Source organism: Myxocyprinus asiaticus, chromosome 15, assembly GCF_019703515.2.
Source record: "Myxocyprinus asiaticus isolate MX2 ecotype Aquarium Trade chromosome 15, UBuf_Myxa_2, whole genome shotgun sequence".
NCBI classification, from domain to species: domain Eukaryota; kingdom Metazoa; phylum Chordata; class Actinopteri; order Cypriniformes; family Catostomidae; genus Myxocyprinus; species Myxocyprinus asiaticus.
Genome location: NC_059358.1, coordinates 14,744,698 through 14,758,559, shown reverse-complemented (window position 1 = coordinate 14,758,559; position 13,862 = coordinate 14,744,698). Strand labels below are relative to the sequence as shown.

Sequence of the window (13,862 nt, the reverse complement as noted above, 5' to 3'; positions counted from 1 at the left end):
TAGTGCCCACCTCTCATGCTCTCGTCCTCACTGCGTGTCTCTGCAGGTCACTATGAATGGAACAAACTGATGGAAACTATTTTCACAGAAAACAACTAACTGACACGGACAACCACACTTTTGGTCACATCCAAATCAAAATTAACTTAAAATTACTTGAAATCTGATATGGTATGTGAGTGACATGCTTTTTAGTGAGCAATTGCTCTTAAAGTTACAGATAGAGTTGAACTCAGAAGTTTACATACACCTTAGCCAACTATATTTAAACTCAGTTTTTCACAATTCCTGACATTTAATCATAGAAAACATTCCCTGTCTTAGGTCAGTTAGGATCACTACTTTATTTTAAGAATGTGAAATGTCAGAATAATAGTAGAGAGAATTATTTATTTCAGCTTTTATTTCTTTCATCATATTCCCAGTGGGTCAGAAGTTTACATACACTTTGTTAGTATTTGGTAGCATTGCTTTTAAATTGTTTAACTTGGGTCAAACATTTTGGGTAGCCTTCCACAAGCTTATCACATTAAGTTGCTGGAATTTTGGTGTAACTGAGTCAGGTTTGTAGGCCTCATTGCTCGCACATGCTTTTTCAGTTCTGCCCACAAATTTGCTATCGGATTGAGGTCAGGGCTTTGTGATGGCCACTCCAATACCTTGACTTTGTTGTCCTTAAGCCATTTTGCCACAACTTTGGAGGTATGCTTGGGGTCATTGTCCATTTAGAAGACCCATTTGCGACCGAGCTTTAATTTCCTGGCTGATGTCTTGAGATGTTGCTTCAATATATCCACATAATTTCCCTTCCTCATGATGCCATCTATTTTGTGAAGTGCACCAGTCCCTCCTGCAGCAAAGCACCCCCACATGATGCTACCACCCTCATGCTTCACAGTTGGGCTGGTGTTCTTCGGCTTACAAGCCACACCCTTTTTCCTCCAAACATAACGATGATCATTATGGCCAAACAGTAAAATTTATGTTTCATCAGACCAGAGGACATTTCTCCAAAAAGTAAGATCTTTGTTCCCATGTGCACTGGCTTTTTTATGGTGGTTTTGGAGCAGTGGCTGCTTCCTTGCTGAGCAGCCTTTCAGTTTATGTCAATATAGGACTCGTATTACTGTGGATATAGATACTTGTCTACCTGTTTCCTCCAGCATCTTCATAAGGTCCTTTGCTGTTGTTCTAGGATTGATTTGCACTTTTCGCACACAAACTTCGTTCATGTCTAGGAGACAGAATGTGTCTCCTTCCTGAGCGGTATGATGGCTGCGTGGTCCCATGGTATTCATCTGCTTGTACAGATGAACGTGGTACCTTCAGGCGTTTGGAAATTGCTTCCAAGGATGAACCAGACTTGTGGAGGTCCACAATTTTTTTTTCTGAGGTCTTGGCTGATTTCTTTTGATTTTCCCATGATGTCAAGCAAAGAGGCACTGAGTTTGAAGTAAAATAAAATACATTAAAATACATCCACAGGCTAATTGTCTAAAGGCTTGACATAATTTTCTGGAATTTTCCAAGCTGCTTAAAGGCACAGCTATCTTAGTGTATGTAAACTTCTGACCCACTGGAATTGTGATATAGTCAATTAAAAGTGAAACAATCTGTCTGTAAACAATTGTTGGAATAATTACTTGTGTCATTCACAAAGTAGATGTCCTAAACGACTTGCCAAAACTACAGTTTGCTAATATGAAGTCTGGAGTGGTAAAAAAATTAGTTTTAATGACTTCAACCTAAGTGTATATAAACTTCTGACTTCAACTGTATGTGCCATCACGAACCCTGTGTTGTTTATCAAGGAGTAGATGACGGATGATCCAAAAATAAGATGACTACAAAAAATAAAAGGCGAACAGATGAAATATGCTTGTTGCTGTATTCTTGTAGGTATTGTTTTTGAGGCAATGAAATAAATAATTATAAAACAATGGCAAAGCAATTAACACACGTGCTATGGTGCTCATATGGGTGACACAGGTTCGAGTCTGGCCTGTAAAGTCTACCGGTCCCTTTCCTCATTTTTTCTATCTTTCCCAATTTCCTGTTACTTTCTGTCATAGAAGCAAAAGCTGTGAATTAATAATTTTTAATAAACTTTATGAAAAATGTATACAACCTGCACATCCAAGGAAAGAAATCATACAGGTGCTCAACCAAAATGACTATGAAAATGCTCAGAAAAGTAGAGAACCTGTTGCTTACAATATTGCTTGAATTTATTCTTTCTAGCAGTTTTGGGAAAGCAGTGTGCCAACTTATCTGTACTTTAACATTTGAAACTTTGACCCTTAATGTCCCTAATGGCAAAGCCACACTCTAACTCAGACTGATAAACATGTTCTCCTCCATCAGCCCGTGTGAGCTCCAGGAATAGCCTCAGTGGTGTGGGGCTATTGACATCAGGAGTTCTTGGTGACAGTTTATGAGTGTAGTGACTTTATGAGACAAGAGGGATTCTGGGAGCAGTGTCATGAAAGTTCCACACTGTATGCTTCAGTGCTGATGGTAATTAAGGGTGCAGATATTTTGGTCACAGCTAAAGAGATTCACAGATTCATACTCTGGGTCCATTTCAAGTTTTGCATTTGTCACTTGTCATTTTGCATTTGTCAGTGGACTTGTGGTCAGTGCGAGCGCTCCGACATATTGAGCCGTATTGCTCATGCGGGAAACTCGGACTCAAGTTCGGTCCAGATCACGTTCCCGTCCCACTCTATTCTCGCGCCGCTTTATTTGCTGTCTCTCTTTGCTGCCGATCAGTAAAATTTGGCAAAAAGCACCATAATAAAATAAAAATAAAAAATTAAAAAAAGAAGAATCTAAAGTTTTAGAGATTTTATCATGATGAATTTTGCAAGATAACACTGAAGTCCACTTGCATTCACACTTCCATTTTTAAAAGATTTCTAAAGGTGAGTGGTTAATGGTACCGAAGGAAGTTTTTGTTTATCATATATATGGGTGTCACACAGGCTCCAGCGTGAGGATAGGCTAGCACAGGAGGCAGAGGAGAGCAGGCGCAGAGAGGAGGAGGCGCAGCTCATGGCTGAGCAAGAGAGATTGAGGGAGGAGGCCCAGCGCCTGCAGGAGGAGAAGGAGTCACAAGAAAGAGCCAGAATCGAACAGGAGGAGAACGACCGCCTTCAGAAACAGGTAAAAAAACAAAAAAACAACTACATTTGCCAGTATTCTTAGCATCAACACTCCATTCATTGTGTAAACGTGCTGTAGATGCAGGTGATGGAGTGAATCAGGGCCGAGGCCTGGTAGTTAAAGCAAATGTTCGAGACACGTTGAGCCTTGGTGCTCATGTGGTCGACGCAAGTTCGAATCTGGCCTAGGTTGTGTCCCGATCCTATTCCCTATCTTTGTCTCCTGTTTGGGGATGCACCGATCCGATACCTGGATAAATATGCATAGGTAGTATGTGTGTGCAAAGTGATCTACTGCAAACCTTTCCTATATTAGTTTGAGGAAATTTAGTTTTAAATAGTTTGTTGCTGGTGATTCTTGGTGCATTGTGGCCATTTTATCTTTACCATCTTCTGGATAAAGTCACCTGCTAAATTTTGAAGCTGGTTGAACAGCTCAGCTGTGAAGCACTAAGATAACAGCATAAATGGGTACACAGTGTACTTCCACCACACTTCCTCCTTTCTCTTACACTTCACTGATTGCATCATGATAAGACTGAAATGTATCTGCATATTAAAGTTATTATTGACCAGTATTATTAAAGGCTCTTATATGAATGGCACTACAGCAACTGCCACTGCAGCAAGAGCACGTTTTAGGTTTTACCACCACCTTGTGTTCAAAATTATTACATTAAGTAGATAATATCTAATGATCTCATAGTGCAAAGTTAAGAGAAGATACCTGATTTTGCTGCCTGATTTCACATGGACAGCTGTCGTTTTCCACATTAGGCATGATTCGTCTTGTCGCTGGAATTAAATGACCATCATCTTGTTTTAAATGTGAGCTGAATGAATGGCTGCAGACAAAGCCTCTAATTTAAAGAAATAGCTCACCCAGAAATGAAAATTTGCTGATAATTTACTCACCCTCAGGCCATCCAAGATGTATCTGAATTTCTTTCTTCATCAAAACAGAATTTAAGATTTTTAGGATTTCATTTCAGGCCTCCTCCTTTAAACAATGCAAGTGAATGTACTCCATTTTTTGACGATCCAAAATGCATATTTAGGGTGCATCAAAATAATCCACACGACTCCAGTCGACAAATAAAGTTCTTCTGAACCCAAACGGTTGATTATTTTTAGAAACAAAACAATAATTATATACTTTTTAACTACAAATGTTCGCTTCCATACATCTCTGTGATGCACGCACATGAGAGGGATGACATAAGATCGTTGGTAAGGTCACGCGTGGAAGAGGAGGCAGGAAGTGCGTCATTGTTTACAAGAGAAACTTGCACAGACCACAGACCAAGCGCCATTCACAAACCGAAACAATTTCAAAACAATATAAAATAAAAATTAAAAAATCATTTGCAAATAATAATAATAAAAAATTAAAAAACATTACTGCAGTAAATAACCATCCTTTATTTCGGAGCAATGCCGTTGCATTATCAGCTTGTGCTTTTTCTTTAGCAGAAACATATAGGCTATATGATGGTCAGGAATTCAAACCACACAAGTGGTAGTTAGTGAAACCAAGTGCGAGAGCGTTTACTGAGATTCACAGGATTTACAGGGTTTACACAGTGAGATCAATGGTACAGGTGATATCACACAGAAGAGAAGCTTCACAAACTTATTTTTGCAGGCAGTGATGAGCGAGTGAACTGAGTGCAGGTGCAGTGAATTAGATATCAGTTTTAATTAGAAATGCGGTGAATTAGAAATCTCACTGAGGGAGGTGCAGAGCCCGAGGGAGGTGTGACAATGACAAAGTTTTCACACATACCTGAGTTCGCTGAAAAACAGCACAGGCACAGCCGATGAATTCAGATATCGACCCTTTGTTTCTTTGTATGGTCTGAAATCCTCAGGGGTAAAATGTTCACTGCACACCCTCCAGTTTTTGAGAGAATGTAGGTGTGTACTGATATCCAGGTTCAGCGCGATAAGCCAGAGCTTCAGTCGCTCATGATCATGTATATGCAATCGATGAAAAGTTAATATTTTTCCTGCCGTGCATTTTCTTCAGGGTTTCTGAAGGTTGAAGCATCCAGGATACACACACCAAACGAACAATACATCTATACAAATACAAATCTACAGCAAAGACAATTAAAATGTTGTACAGCGCTCCTTCTCTTGTAAACAATGACATGCTTCCTGCCTCCTCCTCCACCTTACCAACGAATTTACGTCATCCCTCTCATGAGCGCACGTCACAGAGATGTACGGAAGCGAACATTTGTAGTTAAAAAGTATATAAGTATTGTTTTGTTTCTAAACATAATCAATCGTTTGGGTTCAGAAGAACTTTATTTGTTGACTGGAGTCGTGTGGATTATTTTGATGCACCCTAAATATGCATTTTGGACTGTCAAAAAATGGAGTACATTCACTTGCATTGTTTAGAGGAGGAGGCCTGAAATGAAATCCTAAAAATCTTAAATTCTGTTTTGATGAAGAAAGAAACTCAGATGGCTTGAGGGTGAGTAAATTATCAGCAGATTTTCATTTTTGGGTGAACTATTCCTTTAAGTGCTCTGGACGGTCAGTGTCAATCTGATTGAATGATCATTATGTCTGTAGAAAGAGGAGGCTGACGCAAAGGCCCGGGAAGAGGCTGAGAGACAACGCCTGGAGAGGGAGAAACATTTCCAGAAGGAGGAACAAGAGAGGCTGGAGAGAAAGAAGGTAAGATGGGTCCTTAACTGCCAAAGAGTCTACTGACTTTGTTTTTGTTTTAAACTCTAATTACAGGCAATTGTTTATATATCTACGCAAACTGAGAACTCCTAAATAGGGCTGAAATGATTAGTCAACGTTTGTCAAAATTTGTCAACAAAAACTTTCATTGTCGATTAGTCATTTGATGTCATCTAACGTAACATGAGATTATATTAAACTAATGATGGCACGCGAGAGGAGCACCGCAGCTCGCCCCTGATTGAGGAGAGGAAGAAGACACAGTTCACAGTCCAGACGCACTCCAAACTTTCCAAACAGCTTCAGGTGATCGCAAAGTATGAGGGAATTAGACAAAAATACAAAATAAGTAAATACAGAAGCTCTCTCGTTGTGAAATAAAGTGGAGCCGGAGCTGTCATTCTGCTTAAGCAAAACTTGCGTGTCGAGTGTCTTTAAAAGAAAACTCCCCAGTGTTATATATTTAATGCATCCTTTATTAAAGTTCAAATAATAAGGAAGCAGGTCATGTAAAGAAGTATAAACTCTGAAACTGGCATTTTGCTCATCCCTCACTCGCACTTCCTGCAGCTAGATTATAACGTGATGACTCGCGGCATATTGAATCATAATATTTGTGTCACTGTGTGTTTCTTATCATGAAGAAAATCGGCAATACGCAGCTTTACTAAGAAGAGAGAATTTTATTTTTTTGTGAGAGTTAAAGATGGATCAAGGTGAACAGAAAGGTGAGAGAGTAGTCTTCGCCCATTTTACACAGCAACAAAATACGTTTTTGATTTGTTTTGGCTTGTTTTCCAATATAAATATCTAAAACTCCAAAAAAATAACATACATTTACTTTGGGAGCTATACTGCAGAAGAAGAATTTGTTATCTGAGAATGTTGAATATAATAATAAAAATTCAAATAATTTTAAATATCTAAAAATCCTTAAAGATACATTTACCTCAGAAGCAGCATATAAGATATTTAGACTTGCTTTCAGAGATTATATCTTGATTAGAAGATATTTTGTCTGTACTGCACTGGCAGAAGTATAAACAAGTGAAAAAATACACTTAAAAAGAAAATACACTTATATTCAAGATACATTCTCTGAAAGCAATTCTTAACATCTTATATGTTGCTTCTAAAGTAAATGTATCATGTTTTAAGGATTTTTAGATATTTGTGAATTAAAAACAAGACAAAAACACTTGATAAATAGTTTTTATTTTTTTTTTAATTTTTTTTTTAGGGAATGTCATTTAGAGGTACTTTTAAAATATGATTTTGTCCTCTTTACTGTTAGTAAGCATGTTTAATACAACCTTTTAATTTGGGCACAAGCTGAATAGTCAGTTGAGAGCTAATGATTAGTCGTTGTAAAAATCGGCTGAATAGTCGAATAATCGTTCTTATAATCGTTAGATTAGTCGATTATCAAAATAATAGTTAGTTGCAGCCCTACTCCTTAGTTGTCAAACATGCCCATGGTGGCTTATAGACGTCCACAGCAGAAGAGATGGGTTTGTAAAAATAACTTTTTTCAAGGTGATCTAACTACTGGAAAGCAAGAATTACTGAAGTTCATGGAACAACACCTTGGCTTACACCACCTTCTCCCTCACTTTAAACCTGTTTATTGGAGGACAGTGGCCTGAGTCCCTCATCTACTTTGTTCTAGTGGTATTAACCCACTTGGACAGCACGTCCTGCTACAAGTGATATTTATCAGGATAACAACAAAGCATCAACCCAGCTGTCCTCAGCCTTGTGGTGTTTTTTGGAGGACATGATGTCCTCAGAAGCAATTAGCCCTGAGCGTTGCACATTGCAGTGTTTTTCTGTCCTATTCTATCGGTACATTTCCTCCTTAAAAAGGAGGTTTTAAAACCAATTTATATAAAATTTTCTTGATCATTTTTGTCTTTTCTGTGTATTGTCACTAGCGTTTGGAGGAGATTATGAAGAGAACACGCAAAACAGATGCAGGAGAAAAGGTACAGTACGGTTCTCAACTACCTCACTGCAGCATTAGCACAGTTCTGATTTCCCTTTGCAGTTGTAGTGCTCAGAATCTAATTTTGCCCTTTTCTTATCTTTCCTTTATGCAGAAAGACACAAAATCTCCTTCATCTGAAGTCAATGGCAAAGATTCCATAACAGATTTAGAGATGAATAAAGGTATGACATTAAAATTGTTTAATTGATGTTCATATCAGTTGATTATGGAATAAGTATGGATGTCATTATGTATTGATAATACTTACACTGGTGGCCAAAAGTTTGGAATAATGTACAGATTTTGCTGTTTCAGAAGGAAATTGGTACTTTAATTCACCAAAGTGGCATTCAACTGATCACAAAGTATAGTCAGGACATTACTGATGTAAAAAACAGCACCATCACTATTTGAAAAGTCATTTTTGATCAAATCTAGACAGGCACTATTTCCATCAGCCATCACTCCAACACCTTATCCTTAAGTAATCATGCTAAATTGCTAATTTGGTACTAGAAAATCACTTGCCATTATATCAAACACCGTTGAAAGCTATTTGGTTCATTAAATGAAGCTTAACATTGTGTTTGTTTTTGAGTTGCCACAGTATGCAATAGACTGGCATGTCTTAAGGTCAATATTTGGTCAAAAATGGCAAAAAAAAAGATACAGCTTTCTCTAGAAACTCGTCAGTCAATCATTGTTTTGAGGAATTGCAAAGAAAAAGCCATTTTTGAAACAGAAAAACAAAAAGAAAAGGTTAGAGTGGGCAAAGAAACACAGACATTGGACAACAGATAATTGGAAAAGAGTGTTATGGATCTTAAACCCATTGAGCTTTTGTGGGATCAGCTAGACAGTAAGGTGCGTGAGAAGTGCCCGACAAGACAGCCACATCTATGCAAGTGCTACAGGAAGCGTGGGGTGAAATGTCACCTGAGTATCTGGACAAACTGACAGCTAGAATGTCAAGGATCTGCAAAGCTGTCATTGCTGCATTTGGAGTATTGTTTTGATGAGAACTCTTTGAAGTAGTTTTAAGAAGTTCTGAACTTTTTTTTTAAATTGTTATAGTAATCTTTCACATTATTAATGCGCTGACTATTCATTGTGAGACAGGATGAAACATATTCTCTTACAATAAACAAACTGATTTTAGCCAGAGGTTGTATCTGGAGTACTGTATTTTCCAAAGGCACTCCAAAGGTTATATTTGTTACCCATGTAGTCACAACCACGGAAAAGGTATAGCGTGCAAAGATCTCCCACCCCTGAAAAACTCTACACACACAATCTGTAGGTTTTGCATTATACGCTGATCTAAATGCTGTTTCTGTTCAAAACCAAGATCTCCTAGTATCCTCTGTAACAGTATGTGAATTGGCAGCATGGTGAATTTATCACACCACATTGGTTTTGTGCTAAGACGCTGAGTAGTTTTTCTTCAATCAGGCGACTGGATGAATGCCTTTATCAAGTCTACTTTTTTCCAAAAGCAAGTATTGTTACTGCTAACTCCTTGGAATACATACAGTACTGTGCAAAAGTTTTAGACACTTAAGATGTTTCACAAAAACATTTGTTTATGATGGTTATTTATATCTTCAGCTTTAGTGTGTCAATACAAAAAATACATTTTAGACTCCCAAACATTATTTTTGCAATAGAAAAGATTAGAATAGAAGAACAGGGCGCTCTGCAAGAGATGGCATTGCCCCCACAGAGCCCCCCACTGAACATCGAGTCAGTCTGGGATTGCATAAAGAGACAGAAGCAACTGAGACAGCCTAAATAGATAGAAGAACTGTGGTGAATTCTCCAAGAAGCTTGGAACATCCTATCTGCCAACAACCAAGAAAAACTGTGTCTATGTGTACCTAGGAGAATTGGGGCTGTTTTAAAGGCAAAGGTGGCCACACCAAATATTGATTTAGCTTTTTTATGTTTACTGGACTTTGTATGATGTTAATTGATAAATGAAAAATATTTATGGCATTATTTTTGATATAAGACATCTTCACTAAGTGCCTAAAACTTTTGCACAGTACTGTATGTACAACAAAAGTCAGGGCTTTTCCTCCTTGCTAAACACTAAACACTGAGCATTTTCAGAGCAAACTTTGTTATGACAGTTATTATGTGCTGTATTAAGATTTTATCAGCAACTAGCAGTAGTAAACATGATGGGAATCTGTTAAACAAGTCCAGTTGCTGAATTGTTTATTGTGACAATCCCACAACTATCTGGCAAAGGAACTAGAGATTGCCATTTTGAAAACCTATTAACATGAAATTATTTCTGCCTCTAGCATCCGCTGACTACCAGCCAAGCACACTGTTGAAACAAGATGGTCAGTTTCAAAGTGGTGTGAAGGAAAGGTAAGTTCTACATTTTGGAGTAATGAAATGCTGATTTTTTTGCATTAGCCAACTCTTAAAGGACAAACACACAGTACAAGGTGAAGCAAGCATTTACCATACACAAAGAAAACATTACTTGAACCTATAGTGAATTAAAAATTCCTTTTTAAATCTTTAAGAATAGTGAAAAGATTGATTACTCCATCAATCCATTTGACAAAAGACAATTATTATATAATTAGTTTTCTTAGTTACAGTAGGTGCATAGTACAGGTTAGTATAGGCTTACTAGACTATAGAAAGCCTTTAAGTTTTTGCACCATCTATAGTAATCCATGCCTATTTTCTCTTTCAGTTTGTCAGTCTTTGTGGTAAATGGTGTACAGTCTACCAAACATGAGAATGGCCTGTCAGCCAAAGGGGAGGGGTCTCACTTTGAAGAGATCATCCAACTGGCCAATCATAGCAGTGGGCGGGAGAAGTCAGAGACTGACACGCCCGATGAGCCAATCATGGCCTTTGAGAGTGGGGAAACATTCCTTAAGAAATCGGACCCAATTAAACCTCAGCATGTGGCAGGTGAGCTTCTGGAGGTACTGCAACCACACCACAACAGCACGTTAGAACAGGGCTCCGTCAGAATTCCCAAACTTTCAGAGTATTGGCAATGAACCCTGTGTTCTTTACCTTTTGATGTACCAACAACAACCACGCAAAATAATTTAGTCGGTTGTTGTTACTTATGACTGGTCACTCGTCAATGGCAACAGAAAAATTTACATCCATTTCATGCTTTTAAGAGCCTTCCAAAACAATCTGTTACTGGTAAAACATCTTGTATAATATCTAAAAAATCTAGTTCGTCAGAACACAGTGAATGGCCATCAATGGGGAATGGCCTTTTTGTATGACCATCAATGGGGAAACATGCTTTTTGACACTAAATGGTGTTGTTCCAGCATATACCAGCAGGTGATCATGCTGACCAACCAATTCCTGACCCCCAGACTGGGATATGCGGAAGTTGTTTCTTCTACAAATTTAGTTCTATGATGACAGCAAAAACTGACATGTCAGATTTTTTTAGTTTCTCATGTTTCAGTGTTAAATATCATCTCTCCTCTTGATTCCGGTATGAACAGTTAATAGTCTTTTTTAGTGATACATTTGAGCCTCTTTAAATGGGGTTTCGCTCTCTTGCCCGAAAACTTGCACTGTCAATCTTAAATTAACGATTAGTGTTACTTTTGGCTGGGAAGAGTCATTCTGCTCCTCTTTCCTCCTTTTTGCACACGGAAGTCATTAATGTTGTCTCTGGTGTGGGCGTCATGGTGGCCATGTGTTTAATCCCTAGTGAGGGCTGCTGGGTGACAGGCCGGGTAACGGGGTGAAGAACCTGGCAGGCTTTGGCACTAAACTTGATTCCAGGAATGGTGTCGAGGAGACCTGATCCGGACTTACTGGCACTAAGACTGGAAACAGGAACCCCGGCTTAGTTCTTTACCCCCACTCACCCTCTTCCATTGGCCTGGTCAGCATTACTTATGCCTGCTCCCCTCAGCACGTACCTCCACCTGTCAGCCTGCTGACAGCTCTTCAGCCTTAAATCATCTGCAAAGAAAACACAAGGGGGTTCACCCAGGGCATGCCAACTCTCGTAAACTGAGACGCATATATTTAATCTGAGATGATATCCAGAATCTTGGGTTTGCCATATCTGGAGCTCAACTCTCTTGTGAAGTATAGAATTATTATGGGCAGTATTATGTGACTACACAGATTAAGTTCTTGTTCTCAGCACAAAGTATTTTGAAGCACTTTAGTTTTCTTGTACACCTTTTTGGTAAAACAAGGTCTTACCATTCTAAAGGCCAACATAAACTTTGGCATGCTGAGACGAGGTTTTTTTTTAGACATGAAAGGCTGAAAGAGCATCACAAAGCAGTCGTAGTGTGCCTGCTTCGAAAACCTCTGTATGGGCACCTGGTCAGAAGAGTTAACTTTGAAAGGCTGAGCACTTGACCATGTGCGAGACGGAAGGGCACACAGAAAAACTATGTATACCCTAGCCTTAAGGTGGTCAAGCTAGTTCAAGCTTTCCTCTAAAATATTTAATCATCTAGAAATTACACTTTGTGAGTGCAATCTCAATAAAATGTTTTTACAAATCCTTATTCTGTTTTCACAAATGACTGGAAAAGTAATGGAAATTCCTTCAAAAGGTTTGGGAACCCTGTATAAAATCAGCTACCATCAGAAGGATTTTCTAGCATCATAATTTGTTCTTGGCAGCGAGTCTAAAAAGCTTTCTTTTTTTTATTTATGTTTTTTTATTATCTGGTCCTCTTTTTGTTTTTTGTCATGCATTGAGTTTATATCCATTTCTAACCTCCATAATGTTTCTATGTCCTCCAGAGGTACTCTGAGGTCGTGAACTGTTTGAATGAAGCCTTATATCTGTGTGTCCCTCAACACCATCTGCCTGAGGGACCCAATGGAAAGAAGCACATTATGAATAGACCTGTGCCAAACCCAAAAACTGACTTCTGTTTAGACTGTACAGAGCAACCCCACTATCAAAGCCTCTCTTATGGCAAATAATAGAAATTACAAGGAAGCTACACAACGATCAAGCTGAACTAAACAAATCCCACCAATGTGCACCAGACTCACCATTCATCAACTCAGCAGTCTAACCAATTCATGCCTCTTTCTGATCGCTACAATGCAAAAAAAAGGCTTTTGAGATATATTATTAATCCTTGTTATGATTAATGCTGTTATTGGTTAAACACAGAAGTGCTTTGGAAGTTTTTTTTATTTTTATGTTTAGTTATTTAACTTGAAGCAAATTGTAACTACTTGGTACAGTTGTATGTGAATAATGTAAATTGGATGATGGCAGGAGACGATCTGTGGAATAAAACAAAGAAAAGGGAGTGCCTATTTCCACTGTTTCGAAGACCTCTACTTTTTTATGTTAGTGATGATCAGAGACGTTTTTAATGTTTCAGTATGCCTCATAGTGAGAACATTTTTAATACCATAGTGTTGTAACAGATTAAATCACATAAGCACGTATACATATATACAGACATGTATATTTTGTGTAATATCACTTAAAAGCCTAAAGGGCCATTGCACTATTGTTCAGTGTGTCTGAGTGATTACTACTGAGTTACTTGTTAATAGTAATAATAATATCTATTTAATAATATGAAAAAGAGACTTACCATCATCCTGCATGCTAATGAGAGACCTCTAATTTGAATTTGATTATTACTGTTGCAACTGCAACTTAAAGGCTATGGCTTGGCATTACTTTTGTAAAGCATTTTGCTGTCACCGATGTACTGTATGCCGTGTCAAAGCCAAACCATAATTTTTTTTCTCTGCTTGTTGATGAAATGCAATTTGTCTGAAGTACACTACCGGTCAAAAGTTTTGAAACACTTATTCTTTATTATAGTTTTTTTTTTTTTTTTTTTTTTTTCACATTTTAGAATAATAGTAAAGTCATCAAAACTATGGGATAACAAATGGAACTATGGGAATTATGTTGTGACTAAACAAAATCCAAAATAAATCAAAACTGTGTTATATTTTAGCATCTTCAAAGTAGTCACCCTTTGCCTAGAATTTGCAGA

At 38.0% G+C, this 13,862-nt stretch overlaps 1 protein-coding gene across 5 annotated transcripts in view; it reads left to right on the top strand.

Moving 5' to 3' along the window:
• The window catches only part of LOC127453300 (MAP7 domain-containing protein 1-like), a 65,803-nt gene extending 52,643 nt beyond the window's left edge, over positions 1 to 13,160 (top strand). For all 5 annotated transcript variants that reach the window (XM_051719598.1, XM_051719596.1, XM_051719599.1 and 2 more), the window contains 7 exons: positions 2,985 to 3,165; positions 5,751 to 5,855; positions 7,802 to 7,852; positions 7,967 to 8,036; positions 10,164 to 10,233; positions 10,571 to 10,794; positions 12,631 to 13,160. In XM_051719598.1, coding sequence (XP_051575558.1) covers positions 2,985 to 3,165; positions 5,751 to 5,855; positions 7,802 to 7,852; positions 7,967 to 8,036; positions 10,164 to 10,233; positions 10,571 to 10,794; positions 12,631 to 12,641 — 712 coding nt within the window. In that variant the 3' untranslated portion in view covers positions 12,642 to 13,160. The remainder of the gene's footprint in view (positions 1 to 2,984; positions 3,166 to 5,750; positions 5,856 to 7,801; positions 7,853 to 7,966; positions 8,037 to 10,163; positions 10,234 to 10,570; positions 10,795 to 12,630) is intronic.
• Positions 13,161 to 13,862: the final 702 nt, after the last annotated feature.